This window comes from Mytilus galloprovincialis, chromosome 14 (assembly GCF_965363235.1).
Source record: "Mytilus galloprovincialis chromosome 14, xbMytGall1.hap1.1, whole genome shotgun sequence".
Classification (NCBI taxonomy): Eukaryota; Metazoa; Mollusca; class Bivalvia; order Mytilida; family Mytilidae; genus Mytilus; species Mytilus galloprovincialis.
The window spans coordinates 72,043,248-72,068,953 of record NC_134851.1 but is presented as its reverse complement, the minus strand read 5'-3'; the positions used below and the strand labels follow the sequence as shown (position 1 = coordinate 72,068,953).

The window sequence follows — 25,706 nt, the reverse complement described above, 5'->3', positions numbered from 1 at the left end:
TTATTCTTTCATTACATATTTGTCTAAGCAGTGGATATTATTTTCCTGTAAAATTTAAGGTTTCATATTTCAGATTATGTAATAAACCATTACTGTTCACCATCAACAGCACTGTTCGAGTGTGTGTGAAACTAGTGGGGGTAATTGAAATAATAATAATTAAAGCAGTGATTTAAAAATACATCAACTTTGAAATCCTCAATCATTGCTACATGTACGTGTACCTGTTTATTACTCTGTTTTTTATACAATGAAATGTCAGAATAATTTCCCGAAAAAGCTGTCAAATTCTGAGAAATTTTTGTTGAACTTTTGTCAAAGTTTGACTGGATGTGACGTACTATTTTTTTGTGGAATTAAACATAAAGGCCACCTGCCATTAAACTACAGAGTTCTTCTATCTTACTTAACATGTTCGTCTGCTATTATACATTGTGTATTGGGGGTTTTAGAAAATGTTGGCATTTCCTTTCCATCCTTTAAGTCATTTCATTTTGCTGTTGGCTTGTGTGGGTAGAAAAATGAAGTAAATCAATTTCTTGTTAAAACACGTAATTCTTTAAGGTACAAACCCTACCATAATTGCATACTATAATGCCAATTCTAACATGGTCGATTTTATTTGTGGTAAATTGTATAGGTTTTATTGATAATTTTTTTTGGGATGACTTATACATATTGTTTTTACTTTTATTTTCACAGTAATCGTCCAATTAAAAGCTCTTTAAAGATTGTTTAAATAACGAGAAGTGAAGAGTAGATTTTATATGACACAATGACTGAACCTACAGAAGATAGAACACTAAAGCGGACGATACCACCTGATTTACAGAGACAAGTAGAGGACATACAGATAAAGATACCAAGAACTACAGGTATACAACTCATATTTAATGTTATCTAAACAATCTAATCGTGGTAAATTGTACAAATGTAGGTCAGAATAAGAGTAAAAAATGACTGAACCAACAGAACCAGGGCCACTAAAAAGGACAATACCACCTGATTTACAGTAACAAGTACAAATGAAGTAGAAGATGTACGGACAAAATATACCAAGAACTACAGGTATTATCCTATTCAACAGGTTTTGTTTTATATATTCTCACTACAGAGAACACATAGTATTACTATTAGTAACAAATTAAAAAAATAACAAAAATATTGTACCAGTTAGATGTCTGTCGGGGTCACACAATCCTTGATTAACAATTTTAATAAATTATATATTGTTTTTCTCAATTTGTTATTATATTCCACTTTTCTTAATTGAATGGGGTTCTATGATATGCTATATCAAAGCATGTATTCAAATTTTTTATTGTTTGCATAGTTGGTCCATATTGGGGTTCAGAACTGAACTTTGTTTGATTTCATTAGAAAATTAAATATTGGTGATCTTTCATTTGTGCAATCTAACATATTTTAAAATTTTGATTTTTATAGCATTTTTATACGTTCCTTAACGAGACGTTATAATGTATACCTTTGTCTGTCCATCTGTCCGTCCGTCCGTCCGTCCCTTTCTCATTCAATGTTTACCGGTATATTGTACTTCATGTACGTCCAGATAACTCCGCCTTCAGTTTGAAAGCTAGCAGGTTTTCATTTTATATATGCACTCACCATGCTCACTGCTAAAAATTGGCGTATTGTTTTACTCCTTTCTGTCCGTCTGTCCCCTGTCGGTCCGTTAATGCATCTGTCTCATTATGAGTTGAAACAGGTACATATTCCAAATAAATCTTACTCGTCCTACAAATTGTTGGCTATGAAGTGTTCACGTTGCTTGCTGTTTGTACATATACTGAGCCAAAAAAGTTTCAAATAGCAACAAAAATGTGAAATTTTATTTTATTACAAAATCATAGCAGCATATATATATAATTTCAATAATAACAAAATGGAATTATGACAAGTCAGAAGCAACATGAATGTCTTTACTCACATTCATGAGGATTTTATTTGTATGGAGTGTGGGAGGGTCAGAATGCAGACATGCAAATGACATGAGTATAGTGTTATTCAAAATAAATTTCTTAGCCATGCCCTATGTCATGTATGTGTACTAATGAAGGATTGGCAGGCACACCAGCAGCTGCCCTTGGGCAATGCATTACGTTTGTGGCCTGAAAAAAACTTGTCATGTGTTGACGTAAAGGGAAAGTAACACTCCTCCCTTGACAATAGTTTATTTTGGTCTACAAGCATGACAAGATATCGACCTATCCCGTGCAGTTGCAATTTGTTGATATCTGTTAATTAGTCTCTAAACTACTGTGTTATGCACATTAAATCAAGCCACGATGTCACTGTCAGCAACACTCTTCGGTCATCAACCAATCCAAGAGCTTTCTGATGGTAATTTTCGAGGAGGCCTGGTTGATGCCCCATGCAATTTTTTGTTTTTGTAAATGTGTTTTTCTTACCAATGGTGTGTTTCTGAACGTTAGTGAAAAAGAAATTTTTAATATCGTTTTAAAAGTACAGATACAGACGGTAAAACATCAATTACATGTGCAAAGCTTAAATGGTGCGAAATCAATCACCAGGAAAAAAGAATGACTGTTTTAAATTATAGGTAAAACTAAGGATTATATCAATGATTTGTAAATAATGTTTCTCCAGAAAGAACCAACAAAATTTTATAAAAAAGTGTTGCTAAACTTCTTTGTCTCAGTACATATATCGAAGGTGTGCATGTGGTCAGGATTTTGATTATTGCTTCTTTGGAAATTGTTGAACATTGTAATTTTTTTCAGTATTCTTGTATACGAGATGTAAAGTGTTGTCTGTTTGTGATTTTAGTAGGTTTTACAAGAAAAGAACGATGTATGAGTAGAAAAGTTTTTATATGAGAATTTGAAAGGAAGATAAAGATATTATTTGCGCTTAATGTTTTGTGGTCAAAAGTAAAATCACAAAAATACTAAACTCAGAGGAGGATCCAATTAGAAAGTCCATAATGATAATCACATGGCAAAATAAAATGACAAAACACATCAAAAATGAATGGACAAGCAAGAACTGTCATATTCCTGACTTTTGTTACTGACATTTTCAAATGTAGAAAATGATTGAAAAACCTTGTTTTAAAGTGCTAAATCTCTCACTTTCATGACAGTCTCATCAGAACGTGAACATATTATTGTGATCTTAGAATGAATCAGGCTATAAATTTACGTTTTTTGATTGAGGTAAGCCTTCCAATTGATATTTTTATCATGTGTTTTTCTATGTTGTGATGTTATACTATTGTTTCAGAAAAAAGGGAGAACTTTTGGTACCATTAAAACATTTAATCCCCCTGAAAATGTTTGCACCTGTACTAAGTCTGAAATCTGATGTACAGTAGTTGTCGTTTGTTGATGTAATTTTTACGTGTTTCTCATTTCTTGTTTGTTTTGTATAGCTAAGACCGTTGGTTATCCGTTTGGTTGGTTTTACACTAGTAATTTTGGGGCTTTTTATAGCTTGTTGTTCGGTGTGAGCCAAGGCTCCGTGTTGAAGGCCCTACATTGACCTATAATGGTTTACTTTATAAGTTGTCATTTGGATGGAGAGTTGTCTCGTTGGCACTCACACTACATCTTCCTATATCTATTTGTTACAAGACCGACACACTGAGCTGATTTTTTAATGTACTAGATCACAAAGTAATAGTCTACAGAAGGACAAGTCTCCTATCACAGACAAACCATGTTAGATCTCTGAGTGGACAGGATTAATGGAGAAGCTGCAAATACCTTTCAAGTTCATTGCTTTGACCAAGATGGCAAGTGAACCAAAACCTTCCTCACTTGAGGACCTCAATCTTTCACTAGGCAACCACTGAATTACAGGCTCCTGACTTTGAACAGACACATACATAAATGATGTGGCGGGGTTAAACATGTTAGCGGGATCCCAACCCTCCCTTAACCTGGGACAGTGGTATAACAGTAGAACATAAGAACGAAGTCATTTTGTTAAATGATTTCATTTTCAATCTTAACAAATCCTTACACGAAATAAAATTAAAAAAAAAAAATGTTTGAAAAGAAAGGCAAGAGAATATATTAAATTCCGCCATCTCTCTATGAAATACATTTCTCTCACATTGATTTTCTTCTAGGTCCACCAGGAGATTTAGATGAGGAGAAGAAAAGATGGCTGATTGTTGGAATATGTCTACATTCAATTATTTCTCCTCTACTGAGAAGCTATGTTGATCCTATTCTCAGTAACTTGTATAATTCACTGGTATCCAGAGACTTTATTGACACACAGGGATACCATGGATATCTAAAGAAATACCCAGCAACAAATAAATATTTTCTTAATTATGAATCAATAAACAACAACAGGAGTGTACCAAAGAAGAAGATCAACAACAAATGGTTAAATGATTACCAGAATTATGATTACAAAGTACATAGCCATGTTGATCTGTCAAAGTTGTTTCTACAGCCTAATATGGCTCAATACTCTGGTATTAATGAGACTTGTGACTTATCTGCGCTGCTTGGTTTGATAATCAACATTCATGACATTAGTTTATTTCCGTCAGATGTACAGACCGATGCTGAGAAGGTATAAATTTTCAAGATAGATTAATATATATGCATTATTGCATGTCTACTTTAAATGCTTAATCTCTTGACTTGTTTGCATTGTCGTATTTTTGTTGTTGCTGTTTTTTCTGTATTTTCGTTTTTCCTTTGACCTTTCAAGATTAATTGTGTCCTAGCAATCGCCTTCCAAAGATATAAGGTTTTAGTATCAGTTTGGTAAAAAATCATCCCTTGTTGACTTATCAACATGATCAAAGTTGTTCTTATAGCCTCATATATGTTTCATTACTCTTGCATTAATGAGACATGCGACTCATCTGCACTTCTTAGAATAGTCATTAACACCAGTTCGTTTCCACCAATTGTACAAAAGGATGCTGAAAAGGTATACATTTTCAAGATATTTTAATATACGTATTATTGCATGTGTACTATGAACGCATCTTTTGTTGGTTTTATTTTTAATTTTGCCATGTGATTGTCAATTTTCTTTGACCTTACGAGTTTAAAAGTTTCCTTTTTATCTCCTGCCTATTTTAAGCTCACCTGGCCTAAAAGGCTTTTAACTCTGAAAACGAAGCATGAAGAGCAAATCTGACAGCAAGCAATTGTTTATCAAGTCGAGATCTATCTGCCCTGAAATTTTCAGACGAATCGGAAAACCAGTTGTTGGGTTGCTGCCCCTAAATTAGAAATTTTAAGGAAATTTTGCCAGTTTTGGTTATTATCTTTAATATTATTATAGATAGAGATAAACTGTAAACTGCAATTATGTTTAGCAAAGTAAGATTTACAAATAAGTCAACATGACCAAGGAGTTAACAAAATATTTTCCTCTGTAACAAATGGGCCAAGTTCATTATAGATAAAGATAATTGTGGGTAGCAAGAAGGTTTAGTAAGTAAGATCTACAAACACATCATTATCACCAAAACACAATTTTGTCATTAATCCATCTGTGTCTTTTGTTTAATATGCACATAGACCAAGGTGAGCGACACAGGCTCTTTAGAGCCTCTAGTTTTAATTCTGCAGATTGAACAACTTTAAAAGATATAAGATTTTAGGTCAGTTAGGTTCAAAATCATACCTTCTCTTTAAGTTTTTAAAAAGAGGTATTTTTCTGTCATCAAATATGAAATGGACTAAATAGTTGTCCGTCTTTTTTTATCTATTTTTTATTTTATAGATACGATCAGACATACGTAATCCCTGGGCACACTGTGACTTCAGAAAATGGACCACAGGCAAATATACACATTCCATCAATGTAATGGGACAACTTGTTAAGGACATTGGACTAACTAACAGAGAAGAAAACAGGATCTTGGGAGAACTCAATACCTGGGCAACAAATGGTAAAATGATAAAATGTATTCTTCTTCCGTTAACACCCATATATAATAATCATAATAATAAATAACAAAAAAGAGTAAAGTGCAATACTACACGACAGAGCCAAGGGCTGGTTTAAAAATAACCATTAAATAATATTAATTGTATACAAATTTCGAATCAGACCGAAAAGTCATCATACAAATTTCGAATCAGACCGAAAAGTCATCATATACATTATATATATACCACCCTTCTAAACATCAAACCAACAATGTTAGATCTGTAAATTTGCCTTCGCAAACTTTTTGTTTTTCCCTCACCGAGATCCGAACCCATGCATGCCACTGAAATATCGTGCCACCAAATCTCCTGCATTGTAGCCGTCCCGCTACATAATGTATATATATATATAAAATACATAATGTACACAGCCATGTATCACCATCATTGCTGGTGATCCGATCGATAAATCTGTTGTAGAGTTGTCACTGACTCAGACATACAACTCGTCTAAACATCAACCCAACATATATATATATATATATATATATATATAACAATAACATCTTCATGCCTTATATATCATGTACTGTAGTACGCCGCTAGATTAAAACTGACGTGGAAAGGTAACATATGGCCACCGAAAGCTCTTTATTTTGAAAGCCCAGGTGGTCGTGTGGTCTAGCGGGACGGCTGCAGTGCAGGCGATTTGGTGTCACGATATCACAGTAGTATGGGTTCGAATCCCAGCGAGGGAAGAACCAAAAATTTGCGAAAGCAAATTTACAGATCTAACATTGTTGGGTTGATGTTTAGACGAGTTGTATATATATATATATATATATATACAAGTATTTCAATAAACACAATCATTTGTAAATCAATCAATCTCTTAATGCATGATACAAAATATCAAATAGCATGGATGAAAAAATGAACGAGACCTATCAAGTAGACCCTGTTGTGCCGAATGATTTAACCTCCAAATCACACAAACCACTTCAGAAGAAAATAATTTCATTCTAATTCATAAAATCAACCGACTGAAATTATATTTCTTCTTCCGTTAACACCCATATATCACAACCACTGATAATAATCATAATAATAAATAACAAAAAAGAGTAAAGTGCAATACCACACGACAGATCCAAGGGCTGAAAACACAAAGAACGGGAAAATATAAAAGGTGATCTATATCATGCAATAAAAATCTGAAAATAATGCGATAGAAATTATCAAAAAAATCTTTCACGATAATATCACTTGCCGCTTCGGAACACCATCTACCGTGTCTCTTATAAAGAGTATGGTAAACCTAAATTAGCACAAGCACTAGCACCATCAGACCTAAAACTGTAAAACCCATAACGCTTAATATCAAGAACAAACGGCTGAAAACTTCAATAAAGAGCTCTCGTCCTAAAGTATGATTCTGGCATATTTTTACGTAGACATCAACATCTAAGCATTTGGTAAAAAAACGAAAAATAAATAAAATAAACTCGTCAAAATTGCTAGAAATATCAGCCCAATGCAAAAATAATTCCATGTTTTTCACTGACACTTATACGAATGAGTACTAACAATTAATACTGAATAGCCATCTCTCAATCTGTATACGTCTGTTTTGATATGTTAAATGACAATTGACATATTCTGTTCTAAAATAACTTAAAATAATCACTTCGTCGAATATAAAGCAACTCATAACTCGCAAAAGCAATGAAACACGTACAAATATTAAATATAACAAGTCACCAAAAGAAAAACATAGCATCCCACATTTCATGCAGTAATTCTACCGAAACAAACTCCTTTATATTCGTAGGAATAGCCAATCTATGTGAACATATCATCTAGTAGGTTAATTACGAAAGACGAATTCATCAAAACATGATGATCCAATAAGAGAATGTATTCACTGTAAAGAGTAAAACGGTTGTTCAACTGGACTAACAGTATTTCGAATGTGTAAATGCAGCTAAATATATAAGCAACGTAAAAAGCTTTTGCTGGTACAATATAACCATTTTCAATTCTGTTTGATGCAGACCAATTATTCCATCGTAAAAAACTCTGACAACTTGAATATCCTTTTGTAGAACAAACTATTCGAGATTTCTACATAAGATTTGAGAGAAAATTCACTTTGCTAACTAATGAAGCAGGTAAATCCTGCAATTCTTCCGGAGAGTGCCTGCAAAAATATATTTGTAATTAAAATTGAAACATAACTAGTGAAAGCAATCTAAAATTATAACTAACAGCTAAGTACTATGCATCTAGTTATCCACAAAATTCATGAAAATCTCAACTCAAAAACTAACTGAAATTCAAATTCTAGTAAAGCTAGTAATCTATATCAAGAGATCAAGAGAGATCTATCATATACATGCAAGAGATCAAGAGAGATCTATCATGCACATGCAAGAGATCAAGAGAGATCTATCATATACATGCAAGAGATCAAGAGAGATCTATCATATACATGCAAGAGATCAAGATAGATCTATCATATACATGCAAGAGATCAAGATAGATCTATCATATACATGCAAGAGATCAAGATAGATCTATCATATACATGCAAGAGATCAAGATAGATCTATCATATACATGCAAGAGATCAAGAGAGATCTATCATATACATGCAAGAGATCAAGAGAGATCTATCATATACATGCGAGAGATCAAGATAGATCTATCATATACATGCAAGAGATCAAGAGAGATCTATCATATATATGCAAGAGATCAAGAGAGATCTATCATATACATGCAAGAGATCAAGATAGATCTATCATATGCATGCAAGAGATCAAGATAGATCTATCATATACATGCAAGAGATCAAGATAGATCTATCATATACATGCCAGAGATCAAGAGAGATCTATCATATACATGCAAGAGATCAAGAGAGATCTATCATATACATGCTCACATCAAAGTGATCTATAACTGGATGAAAAATCCATCATTAATGCTAATATGCAAATGTTAAATCAACAATACCAAATATGGCCTTTTTACTCATTACAGCTATATAAGCATGTTTGTAACTAGGAAGATCCATAAAAATTTTCACTTCAGAAATGAAACCATCACCATATGAAAAAGGTTTTAGCCAAAAACCAGCAGAGAGCCAGTATAAAGTAAAAGTACCAACAGTTTAATTTTCACTGTCGAATATACCGGTACATTAATTCTTGTGGGAACAAAGAAACTGGTGAAACCTGAGACTACGACAACACATTGTTATAGTAGTCTCAGGTGAAACGAACAACCCTTTAATCCCTCGACAATCAACAGTGAAAGCGTCAATATGTGATGAATTCACATTCCAAAATCTGGAATAAAAAACTATCAATTTAATATTGTCATCAGAGGGAAACTAATCAACCTCATGAGGTCCCCTAAGGGATTCGCCTATCTGAAATACAAGTTCAGAATTAGCCTATAGCCAATCATATATTAATCAACAATCTGACTAAGATACTCTGCTCTGGTATTCTCAGTACGTAGACTCACTACCATGTAAATAAAAACATTGTGCAATAAATATGATAAAATGTCTAAAAGTTAAATTTTGCAATACTGATGTTGTGCTCCCTTTACTTACAACATTTTGATTGTGGTTAATCTTATATTGTTGCAAGCTAAAAAGTTTATCAACGACAAAAATACATTTTTCACTACTGTGAACTCCTTCCATTTGGAACTTGTAGAAACCCCACATTCTAACCACGTATCGTGAACAATATTACATGGGGTTTCACTGTACTCTATAGTCTTCAGATTTAAAAGGTTTAACATTAATTGGCTTCATGTGCATTTTAAACCATAAATCTTTTTTAATAAGACCAATACTGTCTACAGATAAATGTATATTACTGTTCCATGAATGAACACTATTAAGAATCATATTCAAAACAGTGTGGTCCTGGCCATTGATTGACGACCTAAATTATCCCATTGACTGGGACAGATTAGGTGAACGTTTGTCGGTAACAATCACTGCTCACTATGTACTTGTTAAAGACACTGAATCTGTGGGGTCACCAAAGGTTCTCAACACCTAAATAAAGCAATTCGAAAAACGAGTCCGGAATAATACGATGTGTTGATTTACTGTCAAAGTACTTTAATTCGTGGGTATCAATTTTCGTGTTTCGAGCAATATTTACATGTTCGTGGGTTTTTATATTCGTGGATTTTAGTTTTCTTAAAAAAAAAAATTGAAAAATTAAAACCTTTAGACACGAAGGTTACAAATAGTCTGGATTGAAGGAAATTGCAAAGTAAACATTGAACCGGGTAAATCCTAGTGACAACAATAATTAACCAAAGATAAAGTGATCAACAGGCTAAAGACCATGCAAGGTGTTAATTAGGCCATAAACATGTCACCTAAAGAAAACAGCAACAGAAACAAATGCTATAAACGTATCTTAAAATGTCAAATGATTTTTATCATAATCAAGCCCAGCATGGAATTATTATTTCCCACGTGTACGAAAATTATGAGGATATAAAATGAACACTTTATCATACTAGCATATCAATACCGGAAATCTTACTTTCATCATCAAAAATATTTTTTATGAGAATTAAAAGATCAAAAGTTGTACAGTTTAGTTTATTTAAGATTAAATGAGTATAATCTTGCATGCAGGCGCAGTTCTGTGACTGCTATTACCGGTAAAGTATTCTCCGATTTGGCGTTATTCAATACATTCTTTAGATTATATTAATAGTCAAACCTACATGGGGATCTTTCTTGACTTGGTTTGGACAATGGTTGTTTTATTTCGTTGGACACTTAAATTCGTGGATAGAGTCATCCACGAAAACCACGAAAATTGGTACCCCACGAATAAAAGTACTTTCACAGTATATCAATAATATAAATCAAAACATAAAGGTTATTCCTGAATAATTTTTCGAATTATTTTATTATTAAAGGTGTTAAGAACCTTTGGTGACCCCACAGTTTAAATTCTATAATAAGTAAGAAGTGAGCTATGGTCATTACAGACAAACGTTCACCTAATCTGTCCCAGTCAATGGTCGTCAATCAATGGCCAGGACCACACTGTTTTGAATATGATTCTATATCATTAGACAAATGTTTTCGTCAATAATTATACAACATCGCCTATAACTTGAGAAATATATATAAGCTGCCCTACCAAAGAAGCTACCTTCCTAGCTAAATACAAATCAATGTATGAAATGATATTCATTATCTTGTCTATGCAATTGTTAGAAATAGTAAAAACTCTGTAGTGCCTAAAAATGTTAGGTTTTTAATAGTAGTCCAAAAACTTTTCAGCCTTAGGTATAAAACCGCTTCTTATTGTATAACAGTATTCCTCATCGTCATGTGCACCGAATGCATCGTCTAAGTACATAATAATCTGCTTTCCTTCTCCTCTCCATTTTAATGAGATATTTTAGTAAAAATATAACAAGCAGTAACACTTTTACAGTCACATGCAAATCATAGATATTTAGTATGAGATGGAAACATATAGACATGGTGTTGTGCATAATGTTAATCATACCTAAACGTATATGAATTGGTATAAATGTAATGTTTTGCAATACGCATATCTTCAAACTTTACACTGGTCTTCTGCAAATATCTGTCATATTCTCTCTCAAATCTAATACTAAGCTTGTTTAGCTAGTTTTAGACTGAACAGAAACAGTTAAAGGATTCACAGCAAAGAGAATATTTGACATCTCTACAATTACATCATAGCTAATAAATCAGTAACCGCTGATTTTACAAAAGATGTATTTTCAAAACTAATAGATTATTTGACAAACAAAAGATCGATATTGTATTTGAATAGGAAGGTAATATACAACCATCTCTAATATTTTCTATAATAAATATAGGCGTATCAATTTCCATCTAAAATTGAATGTTTCTGCGAAGTCTATCCTTAACAATAATATCAGATTGACCTACTTGATATTCAATATAATCATTGGTCAAATTATAATCAATACAATTATCTATTATAGGTAAAATTTATAGATAATTTAAATACTCATCTTTCAAAATTTCACTGAGGCCAGGTTTGGGTGGCTGATTTACTACTGTTGACATACGGACTACTGGACCTGTAGTGTGTTTAGGACCCACAGGAGTAGTATGTTCCCTTTTTCTTTATCTCTTCACATGAGACTCCATCAACTGGTTATCACCTTGCAATTCAACCATAAGTCAACCAAATTTCTCCGTCTCTCTATCACCAATAATTGGCTCAATACCTATACTTTGTTGATTTAAAGCAGTTAAAACAGTTCTCAATAAAATATCGGGTTCACCTTCATAATCCAAGACTAAATTTGAACGTACTAAATCAACTAACACAGCTAGAAAAATTAACGTGACCTATCGAGTAGACCCTATCGTGCCGAATGATTTAAACGCCAAATCACACAAACCACTTTTAACGTAAACGCCATCTATGGGCAGACAATTCAGAAGAAAATAATTTCATTCTAATTCATAAAATCAACCGACTGAAATTATATTTCTGTTACTAAATGTAATATTTTGCTGGGCTAACACTACTTCAGAATCATATTGAGAAGTGATTTCTCTTTTTGAAACTGATTGGAAGAAGTGGTGAGATTGTTGGATCGTGCCGCTACAATTTTTTTTTAAGGGTAAAGGCCATATTTAACTTATTTTCTTTTTTAGCTCACCTGGCATAGCCATGTGAGCTTATGCCATCACTTGGCGTCCGTCGTCGTCTGTCGTCTGTTGTCGTCATAAACTATTTCAAGAATCTTCTCCTCTGAAACTACTAGGCCAAATACTTCCAAACGTTAACTGAATGTTCCTCAGGGTATTTAGTTTATAAATTGTATCCGAAGTTTTGATCTATCAACAAACATGGTCGCCATTGCTAAAAATAGAACATAGGGGTCAAATGCAGTTTTTGGCTTATATCTCAAAAACGAAAGCATTTAGAGCAAATTTGACAGGAGGTAAAAATGTTCATAAGGTCAAAATCTATCAGCCCTGAAATTTTCAGATGAATCAAGCAACCCATTGTTGGGTTGCTGCCACTTAATTGGTAATTTTAAGGAAATTTTGCAGTTTTTGGTCATTATCTTGAATATTACTATAGATAAAGATAAACTGTACACAGCAAAAATGATCAGCAAAGTAAGATCTACAAATAAGTTAATATGACCAAAATTATCAATTGACCCCCTAAGGGGTTATTGTCCTTTAATCACAATTTGTTCATCATATTTGCTAACTTTAAAAAATCTTCTCCTCTAAAACTACTCAACCAAATTCAACCAAACTTCAACTGAATGATCAGTAGGGTGTATAAAATAAAGTTTGTGTTTTTATTTTCTATTTCGTCAAAAACATGGCCGTCATGGCTAAAAATAGAACACAGGGTAAAATGCAGTTTTTGGCTTATATCTCAAAAACTCCAGCATTTAGAGCAAATAAGACAAGAAGTTAAAGTATTTATTAGGTCAAGGTCTACCTGTCCTGAAATTTTCAGCCAAAGTGAGTAACTGGTTTTTCTGGTATAATGCCCCTGAATTGATGATTTTAAAGAAATTTTGCAGTTTTTATACGACCGCAAATTTTGAAAAATTTTTCGTCGTATATTGCTATCACGTTGGCGTCGTCGTCTGCGTCGTCGTCGTCGTCGTCGTCGTCGTCCGAATACTTTTAGTTTTCGCACTCTAACTTTAATAAAAGTGAATAGAAATCTATGAAATTTTAACACAAGGTTTATGACCTTAAAAGGAAGGTTGGTATTGATTTTGGGAGTTTTGCTACCAATATTTTAGGAATTAGGGGCCAAAAAGGGCCCAAATAAGCATTTTCTTGGTTTTCGCACTATAACTTTAGTTAAAGTTAATAGAAATCTATGAAATTTTGACACAAGGTTTATGACCACAAAAGAAAGGTTGGGATTGATTTTGGGAGTTTTGGTTTCAACAGTTTAGGAATTAGGGGCCAAAAAAGGGTCAAAATAAGCAATATTCTTGGTTTTTGCACAATAACTTTAGTTTAAGTAAAAAGAAATCAATGAAATTTAAACACAATGTTTATGACCACAAAAGGAAGATTGGTATTGATTTTGGGAGTTTAGGTCCCAACAATTTAGGAATTAGGGGCCAAAAAGGGACCCACATAAGCACTTTTCTTGGTTTTCGCACCATAACGTTAGTATTAGAGAATAGAAATCTATGAAATTTAAACACAAGGTTTATGACCATATAAGGAAGGTTGGTATTGATTTTGGGAGTCTTGGTCCCAACAGTTTAGGAAAAAGGGGCCCAAAGGGTCCAAAATTAAAGTTTGTTTGATTTCATCAAAATTGAATAATTGGGGTTCTTTGATATGCCGAATCTAACTGTGTATGTAGATTCTTAACTTTTGGTCATTTTTTCAAATTGGTCTACATTAAGGTCAAAAGGGTCCAAAATTAAACTTAGTTTGATTTTGACAAAAAATGAATCGGTTGGGTTCTTTGATATGTTGAATCTAAAAATGTACTTAGATTCTTGATTATTGGCCCAGTTTTCAAGTTGGTCCAAATATGGGTCCAAAATTAAACTTTATTTGATTTCATCAAAAATTGAATAAATGGGGTTCTTTGATATGCCAAATCTAACTGTGAATGTAGATTCTTCATTTTTGGTCCCGTTTTCAAATTGGCCTACATTATGGTCCAAAGGGTCCAAAATTAAACTATGTTTGATTTTAACAAAAATTGAATTCTTGGGCCTCTTTGATATGCTGAATCTAAACATGTACTTAGATTTTTGATTATGGGCCCAGTTTTCAAGTTGGTCCAAATCAGGATCTAAAATTATTATATTAAGTATTGTGCAATAGCAAGTCTTTTCAATTGCACAGTATTGTGCAATGGCAAGAAATATCTAATTTCACAATATTGTGAAATAGCAATTTTTTTTTTTATTAGAGTTATCTTTCTTTGTCCAGAATAGTAAGCAAGAAATATCTTATTGCAAGATTTTTTTTAATTGGAGTTATCTTTCTTTGTCCAGAATCAACTTAATTCTTTGTTATATACAATATACAATGTATATTCAATTTTTACTACCAACTGATAAATTTAAATGATCTTTACCATTCAGTGATAACAAGCAGTTTTTTTACATCTTAATATTTTATGATGTATTTAAATGAGTAGTTATTGTTGCAAACTCCATTCAAATATTTTAATTGAGATTAGTTTTGGAATAAGGGAAAGGGGGATGTGATTAAAAAATTGGGTTCAATTTTTCTCATTTGAAATTTCATAAATAAAAAGAAAATTTCTTCAAACATTTTTTTGAGAGGATTAATATTCAACAGCATAGTGAATTGCTCTAAGAGAAAACAAAAATTTTAAGTTCATTAGAACACATTCATTCTGTGTCAGAAACCTATGCTGTGTCAACTATTAAATCACAATCCAAATTTAGAGCTAAATCCAGCTTGAATGTTGTGTCCATACTTGCCCCAATCGTTCAGGGTTCAACCTCTACGGTCGTATAAAGCTACGCCCTGTGGAGCATCTGGTTCTCATTTGAAATTTCATAAATAAAAAGAAAATTTCTTCAAACATTTTTTTGAGAGGATTAATATTCAACAGCATAGTGAATTGCTCTAAGAGAAAACAAAAATTTTAAGTTCATTAGAACACATTCATTCTGTGTCAGAAACCTATGCTGTGTCAACTATTAAATCACAATCCAAATTTAGAGCTGAATCCAGCTTGAATGTTGTGTCCATACTTGCCCCAACCATTCAGGGTTCAACCTCTGCGGTCGTATAAAGCTACGCCCTGCGGAGCATCTGGTTACTTTTGGAATCAATATTCTTCTGTTAGTCCTGGCTAATCTGTTACCAATTATTCCAGCCTCCGATCCCTAGTTTGTATAAATATTTCAATGCCGGAAAAAAAAACTTACAAAAAATAACGATGTTGACAAATTATTTAGACATATATATGACATTTTTAATTCAATAAATGTTTTAAACATTTGATGAAGGCAAATTTTGTCACGTTCTGATAAAGTAACAATCTTATTTTTCTCGAGAAACAAGTATCGGAAGTGATAAAAAAATGTCTTTTTATGAAATAACTTGAAACAAACTCTTTAGTCAATGCTTTAACCTGTTTTCTAAACAAGATAAATCATTGTTGTCTTTGAACTTCTTTGGTTATTATTAAACTATTGATGCAAACAAATGGTCTTGTTTTACAGGTCAACTATTCCTCAGTGGAACACCACTTGGTTTAGAGGTAGTGGGGGAGATTCGTCAGCAGACACACATTCTTAGTAGATATGTAAATACTTTGTGTTCTGAAGCAGACGGTCAGTTTATCAGAGTGCAAGAAGAATTATCAAGAGTAGAAAATGATTTACAGGGAAGAATACAGAGTTTAGAAAGTGTATGTAAAATTAACCAATTAATATGCAAGTATTTTACCTAAGTTACACTTTACAAAGACTCAGTGATATTCATAGTGTTTGCTGGAATGTATCAAATGAATGATATTTTCCTCAATCAGCAGTATGATGCATAATAAAATAAACAAAGATACATATAGAAATTGTAGGAATAAGCTGACAAATAGATACTGTAAACCAACTTATTTTCGCGGATACTTTATTTCGCATTTTACCCTTTCTTGACCACTTCGCGGCTATTTAATTTTGCGATTTTCTGATTTATTTGATTAAGTTTAATAAGGAAAGATCCAAGATTCACATATTCGCGACAACTTATATTCGCGTTATTTTTCTACTCGCGAAAGACGCGAAAATAAGTTGGTTTACAGTAGTCATGGTCTGTCAAAACATGATAAAAAAAGTGCAATAGTCTGTCAAAATTTTGTCTGTCAGGTAGTAGTTATGTCTGTCCTTCTTCTTTAATTGTTTTAAACCCATGCTTGCTATATAAAAGCAACAGTAGTATACCGCTGTTTGAAACTCATAAATCGATTGAGAAAAAAATTCTGGTTACAAACTTAAACTTAGGGAAACGCATCAAATATAAAAGGGGAGGAACAACACAACAGAAACACAACATAAAAAATGTAACACTTACAGACACGAACTATAATATAACAATGGCCATTTTCCTAACTATAGTTAAACATGGCTAAATCATCAAACAATACCTTACACGAGTAATTTTTTCTTAAATAAGGATTTTATCTTATAAAATTATAATGAATTATAATAAACTGTAATAAGAAAATCAAATATCTAAACACTATATCTAGCAATTCAGAATAATAAATGAAATCAGAGGTCGACTGAGTGTTTGTCCTTTTAAGTTAATTTTATCATTTTATATTTTTCCTAATACATGTATATATTATAAAATTAAAATTGAGAAAGGAAATGGTGAATATGTCAAAGCGACAACCACCCGACCATAGAGCAAACAACAGCCGAAGGCAACCAATGGGTCTTCAATGTAGCGAGAATTCCCGCACCCGTAGGTGTCCTTCAGCTGGCACCTAAAAATATGCATAATAGTACAGTGATAATGGACGTCATACTAAACTCCGAATTATACACAAGAAACTAAAATTTAAAATCATACAAGACTAACAAAGGCCAGAGGCTCCTGACTTGCGACAGGTGCAAAATTGATGCGGGGTTAAACATGTTTATGAGATCTCAACCCTCCCCCTATACCTCTAGCCAATGTAGAAAAGTAAAAGAGTAACAATACGCACATTAAAATTCAGTTCAAGAGAAATCCGAGTCCGATGTCAAAAGATGTAACAAAAGAAAATAAATAAAATGACAATAATACATAAATAACAACAGACTACTAGCAGTTAACTGACATGCCAGCTCCAAACCTCAATTAAACTGATTGAAAGATTATGTCTTCATTGAACACTTTTATAGACACTAGAACCACAAATGAGTCAAAATATATAATATTGCTTAGAGGTGTAACATTCCTGTATAATGTTGACCATTTTTTTAATGTTTGCCTATTTTATTATAAAATGCTACATACAGGCACACATTTGATTCAGCAAAAACAAATATCAATAGTTAACAATTGTGGCGTACTGTTTCAATTCAACACATATATTCTAATTTCTTAATGATTAGTATTAAATGCGAGGGAATCCATATCGTATCTAATATCTTATTCTTTTATGTTGTCTTTCCCTGAAAGATTAATAATTTTCATTGTTATTTATTTTCACAAAAACGAAACTAATCAGCTCCACTGTCAGACTGACTAAAATGCTTCTTAGTAGCTCACCTGGCCCAAAGGGCCAAGTGAGCTTAGTCAATTTTTAACAATTTTCATAAAATTTGTAAATTTTTATCAACACTTTCCACTGAAGCTACTGGGCCAAGTTCAATATAGTTAGAGATAATTGTAAGCAGCAAGACTATTTAGTAAAGTAAGATGTACAAACACATCACTATCACAAAAACACAATTTTGTCATGAATCCATCTGCTTCCTTTGTTTAATATTCACATATACCAAGGAGAGCGACACACACAGGCTCTTTAGAGCCTTTAGTTTTTGTAACTAAAGTAGCATTCGATTTATATTTCGAGTTAAAGGAGTAGGTCCAGTAAGAGCCCTTTTTGGCCTAAAATATAGCAGTTTTACAAAATTGATAAAATGTAAACTTGTAGTTATTTATTGGACAGTAGAGTGCTTCGGCTACATAAATATGGGCTATTTTTGACTATACAATGAACATATATCGGGTACTGGCACCTTAAAGTCATGCTAAATTACTGAATTCTTCAAAATTCTAGCATTTTAGTTAAATTTTAGACGGTTTTCGTGTAAAACGAAAGTGGCCGCATTCGAGTTCATCCATAATCTTGAAATGGAAGTTGTATTTTATGATAATACATAACATATATAAAGGTTGGGGATGAACACGGATGCGGCCACTTTCATTTTTGACAAAAACCATCTGAAAAGTGACATTTGTCGGCATATTTGGTTGATTTTTCATATTTGAGCTTGAATCGGATCGTTTTTAATGACTTAATCAGTTCAAATCTTTCACACATTAAACTAATTGATTCAAATGAAATAGACATGAAAGTGTTTAAAAAGTGGTCAAAATCTTTTGTCAGATGAACCAGAAATTTGAGGTAAAAATCAGTCCTTTGTTTACTTGTATTCAATTGATTTTTCAGATAGCAAAGGAGAATACGGAAACTATAAGTGAGTGCATTTATTGTGTCAGTCATCTATTAGAAAAACAAAGGATATCAATCCATTACCCAAACCAGTACATACACAGCAAATAATAATCCACAAGAAGCAAAGACAAAGCATGTTTATTGCTGTTCTTCATCTATTCATTTAAATAGATATTTCTCACATCTTGTTCACTGATTGCTAATTATACAGCCAACAGCAAACAACAAACAACAACAAACTTTAACAATATAAATAGTGGGTAATACAATATTATCACAAATAATTCACAGGCAGAACTGTTGAGATCATTTAATTTGATAAGAGTTCAACGAATAACCAGCAATATCTTTTAACTGTTTCATTCATAGTATAAATCAATTTATTGATAGACATATCTTCAACTTCATACTTCACTTGGTCTTTTAACTTTTTTTAATTCAAGTGTCACTGATGACTCTTTTGAAGAAGCAAGTACAAAATTCTGAAACAATTCAAATGAAAAAAGAAATGAACCCATCCAAGACAAAAAAAGAAAAATAATTACAAACAAACACTTTAAAAAAAATACACAGAAGGGCCAAAAAGAATATAGAAAGATCTTCGTATCAAAACAATAAAAGTAGTCTTATTTAAAACAGGTGTTTAATGATAAGCTTTAGACAGAAAGATAAAATTTACATACAAAAATATGTCTGTTCTATTGTATTTTGAGTAACTGAATTATTTTACAGAAGAAGTAATAAAACGAGTTGAAGATCATATTCCACAACATATTCGAGGTAACCATAAATTAAAGTTTACTAAGTCTCTATTTTCAATAATCATACAAGCCCATCAGTTGTTATATATGATTGTATTTATAACAGACAGACAGTGCTCTACATTTATATAAACTGGTACAAATTCATGAGGTAGAAAATATTGAAAACACCACATTTAATAATTTCATTCGTCTTAAGCGCTTTTCTGTGATCTGCTAAATATTTAATGTTGAAAGAAAAATATTACTTATATATTTGATGATAATTTGAAAATAGATATACATGACAGTTCTTGTCCATTCGTTTTTGATGCGTTTTGTTATTTGATTTTGCAATGTGATAATGGACTTTCCGAATTGATTTTCCTCTGAGTTTTTTTGTGATTTTACTTTTTGCATTACACCATATCTAATTTTAGAGATCTATGATCATATCCAATGTTAAGAGTATTTTTTCTAATTTTTGTGCTATTTTCACCTTTCCTGACCAGTGTGAAAAAAAATATTTCTCCTCACTAGTGAAAAATCTGTTTTTCGGCAAATGATTGATTGATATTTAACAGTGACGTTAAATTTTCTTGTTTTCTTCTGAATTTTCTTATTGTGACTTCATGAAAAAAGGCGACCATGTCTGATGACATCACATCAAAAGTACAAAATTTTCCTCAAATCTTTGAAAAGGAAGGATAGAAATCATTAGAGAAACAGATTCCTCCACTGTAACTCATGTATTACAATATAGCTCCACTCTCAACAGTTAAATTTTAATTATTTAAAAAGCTCGGAAGCCTCGCGCTTTAAATATTAAAATTTAACTGTCTCGAGTGGAGAAATATCATAATATACTGGTTGCAATTGTGAAATCTATATTTCCACTCTTTTTTTTCATCATGCATGAAGATATATTGATTGATAATTGGTATATAGTTTTATCATGAAAAGTAACAGACCAATTTCAAATTTTTTGTTTTGGTCGGATAATTTTCTGCATGTCATGGTCCTTGGACTTGAAAAAGTTATAAAATTCATAAAATTTATAAACAGACTATTTCAAAGGTTTGTTATAAATCATGGCAGTACCAAATTACTGACTACTGAGCTGATGATACCTTCAATGACTGATAGCCAACTAGCAGAGGTATCGACCCAGTGCTGTAAAAAAATGAAAACAATGTCTTATCCACCTGCGCTCAGAGAAGCAATTTATTAAGATCTTTCACTAGTTCATGGAGATTTGTAATTGAATATTCCTGCCTTGCAATAGCTAATAATAAATTCCCGTATTGTATAAAACAGGATGATTTTAAGTTGTTGTTAGTATCGCATGACTGAATGCTGGCAGGTTGAGATTTATTTGTTCATTTTATGATCGATGCAGACATTCGGGCTAAGCTCCACCTACGGAGTGTACATACTTTTGGTTGATTAAATTATAAGGATGAACAGTACTGGAATAGCTTATTTTTAACTCCATTACAAAATAGATTTATGCTATCAAAGAACAATGTGTTAGATTATTGTTTCCTGAAGTTACAATCAGCATGATCATGCAGTTAAGAGAGTGAGGCATTTGAGATTGGATATGTTTCTTTTTGGTTCTAGTACAAAATTGAACTTACAAACTCATCTTTCATTATTTTTGTTTGCAGCTCACCATGGACAAGAAATAAGAGAATGGGAGCAAGACCAAACTACCTTTTTCGAAACCAGAGCAACGCGTCATATACTGGAGTCTCTACCCTTGCATAACTGTATTGTTGTGACAGGAAGCTCGGGCTGTGGTAAATCTTCAAACATACATCATGCTGCGTTACACTTACGTGACAGTTTGAAATATGAGATAATACCAGTGTTAACAGGACCATCAGACATAATGAATTATTACAATAGAAACAAAAAACAAGTGTTTGTTGTAGATGACATATGTGGAAAGGAAACAATCAACACACAAACACTACAGATGTGGAGAGATTATTCAGAAAAATTGGGCAAAATATTTAGAGTTGCAGAAACAGATGTTAGAAGTATAAGTGATGACACGGTTTCCAAGATATCAAATCCAAGATTACTGATTTCTTGTAGACTGCATATAAATAAAGAATCACAGTTTCAACGTATTGCATTGTTCACAAAAAAAGTATTCAATTTATTATCACCCGAGTTGTGTCTGCTGGAAGCTGAAAGAATTCATATGCTGCACAAGTATCTTCCTGATGACATAATTGACAATATAAAACAAGTCAAGGAGAACTTTGATTACTTTCCCTTGCTTTGTAAATTGTCAAAAGACAAAACATGTGAGGAAGTGGAGAAACTATTTACAGCTCCTCTGGACAGTATTAAAACAGACATAATCACAATTATTGATACAAACAAAGAACAATTCTGTGCTCTTGTTCTGTGTATTGTTTTTAACGATGGATTTGATACAGATTGGCTTAAATTAGGATCAGTGTTAGAAAAGAAAAACACAATGAAGGACAAACTTGAGCACATTGTTAAAGAATTTGACATAGACTTAAGCAAAGAGAGGCATATAAATTCTTTAAAAGCTGGCTTTTCAACATTACATGGCACATATTTCAAACTGAGAGGCACAGAGTACAGAATGATACATGACAAAATCCATGAAATGGCAGCTGTAATCTGTGGACAACACCTTACCGAATGTTTTATGAAATATGCTACTCCTGAATTTATTCAGGATCATTTCATCCTCGAATCTTTAACAGAAATTCAAGAAAAGGGTGATTTAATAGTACTATTGAACGATCAAGAAGAAGATTATTTTGAACGACTGTTATGCGACTTAACAAAACATGTCATTACAAGCACATTCAATAATGCACAGTTAATTAGTCAGACATTTAGAGATAAGTTATTAAGCTTTTTAAGAAAGAGTGATGTAAAAACAGTATTAAAGAGCTTTGATACAGAAAGTTGCATTATAGACAATAATTATGATGAACTAGAATATAGAGATCAGAAGAAACACTTTAATACGACACCTTTAATAGAATCAGCAACAACGGGATACTTTGATATCGTTGAATTTCTAATTGTTAATGTTAAATGTAATGTGAATAACACAGACGAAAGAGGCAATTCTCCTTTACATAAGGCATCTAGAAGAGGACATACAGCTGTAGCTAAACTTTTATTAGAGAACAATGCTGATGTATCTCAATGTAACAACTATAAAACGTCTGCATTGTATGCAGCCTGTGCAGGAGGACATAAAGATACAGTAGAACTGCTTCTTCAGAACAATGCTGATGTCAATCAGTGCCCTAATAATGGATGGTCTACATTGCATGCGGCCTGTATACTAGGACATAAGGATACAGTAGAACTGCTTCTTCAGAACAATGCTGATGTCAATCAGTGTAATCGGGTTGGAGAGTCGCCATTGCATGCGGCCTGTATACAAGGACATAAGGATACAGTAGAACTGCTTCTTCAGAACAATGCTGATGTCACTCAGTGTAATAACAATGGTGAGTCGTCTTTGTTTGTGGCATGTGAAGGAGGACATACAATAATAGTAGAAGTGTTACTGCAGAATAATGCTGACGTCAATCAGTTTGATGAGGATGGAACACCTCCATTGTATGTGGCCGGTAGAGGAGGACATAAAGATACAGTAGAACTGTTACTTCAGAACAATGCTGATGTCAATCAGTGTAATCGGGTTCGAGAGTCGCCATTGCATGCGGCCTGTATACAAGGTTATAAGGATACAGTAGAACTGCTTCTTCAGAACAATGCTGATGTCAATCAGTGTGGTGAGGATGGACGGTCTGCATTGTATGTGGCCTGTAGAGGAGGACATAAAGATACAGTAGAACTGCTTCTTCAGAATAATGCTGATGTCAATCAGTGTAATCAGTATGGAGAGTCGCCATTGTATGTGGCCTGTGAAGGAGGACATAAAGATACAGTAGAACTGTTACTTCAGAACAATGCTGATGTCAATCAGTGGGGTGAGGATGGACGGTCTGCATTGTATGTGGCCTGTAGAGGAGGACATAAAGATACAGTAGAACTGCTTCTTCAGAATAATGCTGATGTCAATCAGTGTGGTGAGGATGGACGGTCTGCATTGTATGTGGCCTGTAGAGGAGGACATAAAGATACAGTAGAACTGCTTCTTCAGAATAATGCTGATGTCAATCAGTGTAATCAGTATGGAGAGTCGCCATTGTATGTGGCCTGTGAAGGAGGACATAAAGATACAGTAGAACTGTTACTTCAGAACAATGCTGATGTCAATCAGTGTGGTGAGGATGGACGGTCTGCATTGTATGTGGCCTGTAGAGGAGGACATACAGATACAGTAGAACTGCTACTTCAGAATAAAGCTGACATCAATCAGTACAATAATCGTTTTGAGTCTTCATTGTTTATTGCATGTGCAGCAGGACATACAAATACGGTTGAATTTTTACTTCAGAATAATGCTGACCTCTCTCAGTGTGATTATATAGGTAATTCTCCATTGTATGTTGCCTCTGCAAACGGACATGAAGATACGGTAGAACTGTTACTTAGGAATAATGCTGATGTCTCCAAGTGTAACAATGTGGGAGAATCTCCATGATATGTGGCATGTAAATTTAAATGCAGAGATACAGTAAAACTGTTACTGCATAAAAATGCTGATGTCAATCAGTGTGAACAACAAGATGGAAAGTCACCAGTACATGTTGCTTGTGAACTTCTTATACCTGCCGAACGTATACCAATGAACAAATTTTGGGATCCAAATATACCTTTCATGTTGGGCTATAAATGTGATAATAAACGCGAACTGAAATATCAAAGTTACTATGGAATTGTAAAACTTCTTCTTGAATGGAATGCAGATGTACGTTTGTTGGATAAGAAAGGTCAGACACCACTTGATTATGCCCGTAAATCACAGGCCACGAGTATCGTAAAACTTCTTGAATTTTTTTTATCAAATACATGAATCAAATTTAAAGTAAACATTTTATAAATTAGAAATGATCACTAAAACAATACTTAAAATGTGAGACTCTTTACAAAAAATCTATAACAAAATCTTGGTCTTGAACTAAGAGTCTTCGCTAGACCACACGACCACCTGGGCTCTCAAAAAAAGAGCTTTCGGTGGGCATATGTTACCTTTCCACGTCAGTGTTAATCTAGCGGCGTACTACATTACATGATATATAAGGCATGAAGATGTTATTGCTACAGATCAGCTAAATTATCTATAGTAAAGGATCCTACAAATTAATGTAAGATACAGTCACAGAAAATAATTATATTCATAAGTACGTCTGAGTCAGTGACAACCCTACAACAGATGTATTCATCGGATCGCCATCAATGATGGTGATACATGGCTGTGTACATAATGTATATACAACTCGTCTAAACATCAACCAAACAATGTTAGATCTGTAAATTTGCTTTCGCAAATTTTTGGTTCTTCCCTCGCCGGGATTCGAACCCATGCTGCTGTGATATCGTGACACCAAATCGCCTGCACTGCAGCCGTCCCGCTAGACCACACGACCACCTGGGCTCTAAAAAAAGAGCTATCGGTGGGCATGTGTTATCTTTCCACGTCAGTTTTAATCTAGCGGCGTACTACAGTACATGATATATAAGGCATGAAGATGTTATTGCTACAGATCAGCTAAATTATCTATAGTAAAGGATCCTACAAATTAATGTAAGATACAGTCTCGGAAAATTATATATATATAGATATATTTTAAATACAAGCGTACTGTTTTATTATGGAATACACTGTAAAAAAAATTCGTGTATGATTTGAAAGAAACACTCATTTATTA

The 25,706-nt window shown here is 33.1% G+C and overlaps 1 protein-coding gene across 1 annotated transcript; it reads left to right on the top strand.

Annotated features, from left to right (window-relative positions):
• Positions 1 to 722: 722 nt before the first annotated feature.
• On the top strand, positions 723 to 25,565 carry LOC143058181 (uncharacterized). Its single transcript, XM_076231644.1, has 7 exons — positions 723 to 875; positions 4,115 to 4,572; positions 5,743 to 5,911; positions 16,170 to 16,357; positions 19,112 to 19,139; positions 19,850 to 19,897; positions 21,528 to 25,565. The coding sequence occupies exons 1-7, from the start codon at positions 776 to 778 to the stop codon at positions 24,476 to 24,478; spliced, it is 3,942 nt and encodes a 1,313-aa protein (XP_076087759.1). The 5' UTR covers positions 723 to 775; the 3' UTR covers positions 24,479 to 25,565.
• The last annotated feature ends 141 nt before the right edge of the window (positions 25,566 to 25,706 follow it).

Coding starts and splice junctions, on each gene's coding strand:
- LOC143058181 (XM_076231644.1), top strand. CDS start 776: ATGACTGAACCTACAGAAGATAGAACACTAAAGCGGACGATACCACCT. Junction 16,358..19,111: donor GAATACAGAGTTTAGAAAGT/GTATGTAAAATT, acceptor TTGATTTTTCAG/ATAGCAAAGGAGAATACGGA. Junction 19,898..21,527: donor TATTCCACAACATATTCGAG/GTAACCATAAAT, acceptor TTTTGTTTGCAG/CTCACCATGGACAAGAAATA.